The sequence below is a fragment of the Elephantulus edwardii genome, unplaced genomic scaffold (assembly GCF_000299155.1).
Source record: "Elephantulus edwardii isolate Elephantulus edwardi_28Jun2011 unplaced genomic scaffold, EleEdw1.0 scaffold00028, whole genome shotgun sequence".
Lineage (NCBI taxonomy): Eukaryota > Metazoa > Chordata > Mammalia > Macroscelidea > Macroscelididae > Elephantulus > Elephantulus edwardii.
Genome location: NW_006399778.1, coordinates 8,742,795 through 8,746,502, shown reverse-complemented (window position 1 = coordinate 8,746,502; position 3,708 = coordinate 8,742,795). Strand labels below are relative to the sequence as shown.

General features: G+C 53.1%; 1 protein-coding gene across 1 annotated transcript in view; it reads left to right on the top strand.

The window, feature by feature from the left end:
* Positions 1 to 3,708, top strand: part of EPHA8 (EPH receptor A8) — a 69,455-nt gene that overhangs the window by 391 nt on the left and 65,356 nt on the right. The window contains exons 2-4 of the mRNA XM_006883667.1: positions 59 to 84; positions 583 to 787; positions 1,152 to 1,188. Coding sequence (XP_006883729.1) covers positions 59 to 84; positions 583 to 787; positions 1,152 to 1,188 — 268 coding nt within the window. The remainder of the gene's footprint in view (positions 1 to 58; positions 85 to 582; positions 788 to 1,151; positions 1,189 to 3,708) is intronic.

Sequence of the window (3,708 nt, the reverse complement as noted above, 5' to 3'; positions counted from 1 at the left end):
GGGCTGCCACGTGGTGGGTGTGCAGGGAAGGCCCTGACGCCGGTCTGCCACATTGTAGGTGTGCAGGGAAGGCCCTGATGCCCGGTACTGCACACTGCAGGCAGCTCTCCAGAGTACCCCACCTGCCTGCCCTCAGGAGAGATGCTGGAATACCAAACTGTCCTCTGTGGGAAGGGAAGCATTTCTCTGTGGCAGGGTTCCTGCACAGGTGCTGAAAGTGGGACCCGAAGAGACACCTGCAGCTCTCACCCTTGACAGAACTGCCTCCCCACCTCAGTGAGATCTTGGGTCAATGCCCACTCCCGGCTCGGTGCTGCCCAGGGTAGAAGAAAAGGCCTGGGGAGGAGCTGGCTAGGACTGGCAACTGAAGCATCCAGGCCTGGAGAAGAAAGCCCTGGATGGAGTGGTGCATGAGGTGAGGGGCCCTGCCACCCTGTGCTCCCTGACCTGAGGCCAGCTGGAACCTAAGAGGGTCTGGAAGAGTCACAGAAGCTGCTATTGGCCAGCTGTGACTTCAGGCAAGCTGCTTGGCCTCTCGGAGTTTTAGGTTCCTGATCTGTGACATGCTCGTCTGCCTCTTAGGAGTGTACAGCAGTGCCCTGGAAGCCTGTGTGATGCCAGCACAGAGGAGGGCACAGAGGAGGGCCTGGTGTGTGGGAGTTACCAGCTTTCCTGGACCAGGTCCCCGAAAGGCCAGCGGTTGAGCCGGAACCTGGTCGTGGGTGCCTGTGAACACCAGGAGGAAGGAGTCCTTCACAATGCCCTCCCCAACTACAGTGAGACCAATGTGAGAGGCGGGGCCTGAGGCCAGAGCTTTCAGGCTGAGTCCTCCGAAGTCAGCCCAGATGGTTGAGCTTGTCCCTGGGGGTTCATGATGCTTTACCACGACCAGAACACTCAGGCTGTGGGCCTTCTGAGGCTATAACATAGTGTCTGGGGGGCATTGATTCGATAGAATCTTCCCCACGAGCATTTTGGGAGCCTGATACAGACCACTGAACGGGAAGAGGATGCAGCAGGGCTTCAAGGCCCCCAATATGAGGCATGAGCACCCTAGTTTAGTGCACACATTAGAGCCTGGTCTGGTGTCCTCCCTTGCCTCATCTGCTCCCTCTGCTGGCCTCTCAGCTTCTCCTTGTCCCTGGGCTCAGCCCAAGTGCAGCCTCCAGACCATCCAGCTGGGTGCAGGTACTGCGCAGGCCTCCCAGTACAGAGAATGTGGTAGTCTGCGTTTATGCCTCAATCCTCCACAGAACCCCATGCCTCTTAGGAGAGCCTGAGTTAAAAAGAACAAATGAAAGGGCAGAAGAACAAAGAGAACAACCATGCCTGAGGGCCCTGAGACGGCAGTTGTCCTCTGCCAAACAAGCAGGTATGTATATCAGCCTTTGAGCTGTGGTGTTGGAGATGAGCACTGAGCAAAAAACCAAAACCATGAGCACTGAGCAAAAAACCATGGACAGCAAAAAACAAACAGCTGTCTCAGAAAGGGTGCAGCCGGAGTGCTCTTTGAAGACAAGAACGATGAGTCTTCGCCTCACATACTTTGGGGACGTTGCAGGAAGGGCCTATTCCTTGGAGAAGGACATGACGCTGGGAAGAGTGGAGGGTGAGCAAAGGAGAAGACGACCCTCGACCAGGTGGATTGATGGGGTGACTGCCGCAATGGGCTCTGTGTGTCAGGACATATGAGGACAGCACAGGATAGATCAGGGTTCAGATCTTTTGTTCATAGGGTCATTATGAGTCGTACTCGATTTGACAGGACCTAACAACAGCAACGTGCAACGTGCCCTCTCACATGTCCCTAAACTAGAATTCCTTCAGCAGCTCTTCACTGAGCACTTACTGTGAGCCGGGCTTTCTAGAGGCTGGAGACACCTCAGCAGAATGGAATGCCTGCTCTCACCGAGCTCATGTTTTAGTTACAAAGTCAGATATTTAAGCAGATAAAGTATATCATACTGTACAGTAGAAGTGCCCAGGAGAAAAACTACAAGAGGGAGGCAGGTGTAGAAAGCGTCTGTCAATGTTGCTGTTTCAGAAAAGGGGAACCTCACCGTGGAGGAGGGGCCGTTTAAGCGAAGACCTGGAGGGCTGAGAAGGTTGGCCATGTGACTGGGGGAGGAGCACTCTCACAGGGAACAGCCAGGGCAAGGGCCCTGTGCCTGGGTGTGATACCTGTCTGAGGACTACTGGGGAGGCCAGTCTGACTGGAGGGAGCTCTGGTGGCTTGGTGGTAAAGAGTTGTGCTGCCAGCATAAAGCCATGCGGTTCAAATCCATCAGTTGCCCTGTGGGAGAAAGATGGGCAGTCTCTTCCCATGTGTTTTACAGCCTCTGCAAACCCACTGGAGGGTCAGCTATGGGTTGGTTCCAACTCAATGGTAAACAACAACAGTGTGACTGGAGAAATGAGGGAAAGGGAGAAAACAGTGGGAGATGATGCCAGAAAGGTACTTGTTGTTAGGTGCCATTCAGCCGGGTAGGACTCATAGCAACCCTATAAACAACAGGTCTGAACTCTGACCTATCCGGTTCCAGCCTCACAATCTCTGACAGACGTGAGCCTATTGCCACCCTCTATGGTGGCCTAATGGTAAGGAGCTGTGCTGTCAACCCGAAGGCAGATAGTTCAAATCCCCCAGCTGCTCCATGGGAGAATGACACATAATATCTTCCCCATGTGACTTCCAGTCTCTGAAAACCCTCTGAGAGTCAGTGCTGGGTCGGTTCCAACTCCACAGCCATGAGAGAGAGAACAAGGTTGTTTCAGGGATTTGGTAGGTGGAAAGTATTGAGCGGAGGTGCTGTGGCTGCCGGCAAGGATACAGGGGCCAAGGGCGAGTTCTGAGGGGCTGCTTAACGAGTTATTATTATCAAAATTCCATCACAGTGGAACTGGCCAAAAATAAAAGTTGAAAGTGAAGCTGCAACCAAAATAAATTGCTGAATGGCCCGTTTGTTAGCCAAGCAGGGGAAACGAAGAGGGCTTGGACCAGGGTGGTGGGGAGAAGCGGTTCGGATTCTAAAAGTAGAGCCGACAGGATCTGCTGATGGAGTGGATGTGGTATTTGAGGAGAAGGGAAGACTGAGGCTGACTCTCGAGGGTCTTGTCCTGAAAGTGGACAGATGGAGTTGCTTCGTACTGTGACGTGGAGGACTTGGGGAAGGTAAGGGGCACGGCTGAGGTGTCTGTTAAAGGTCCCAGTAGACACGTGAGTAGCCAGTATAATCGCGTGTCTGGAGTCAGGCGGAGGTCTCGGGAGTGTTAACTGCTTCCCACACCCTCATGGTGCTCCATGCAAGCCCTCACTGTGTGAGCTGACCTGGGGAGGGATCCGTGTTGGCCTCCTGCTCCCTGATCCCCACCTGACCAGGAAATGTGTCTGACATTCATTTTGCCATTTTTGTGTTCCACTAGCAAGAGGCAGCCATTAGAACAGAGTAACAAAAAACTGCATGGTTCAAAATTGGGAAGGGCTTACTCCAGGGATGTGTCCTGTCTCCAGACCTTTTCAATCTGTATATAGAACAGATTATCCAGGAGGCTGGGCTCTATGACCAGAAATGTGGGGTCAGGTTTGGTGGAAGATCTATCAACAATCTGCTTTATGCAGATGACACAACCCTGCTTGCTGAAACTGAGGAGGACCTGAAGCGCTTACTACAGAGGGTCAAGAACTACAGCCTTCAATATGGATTGAGG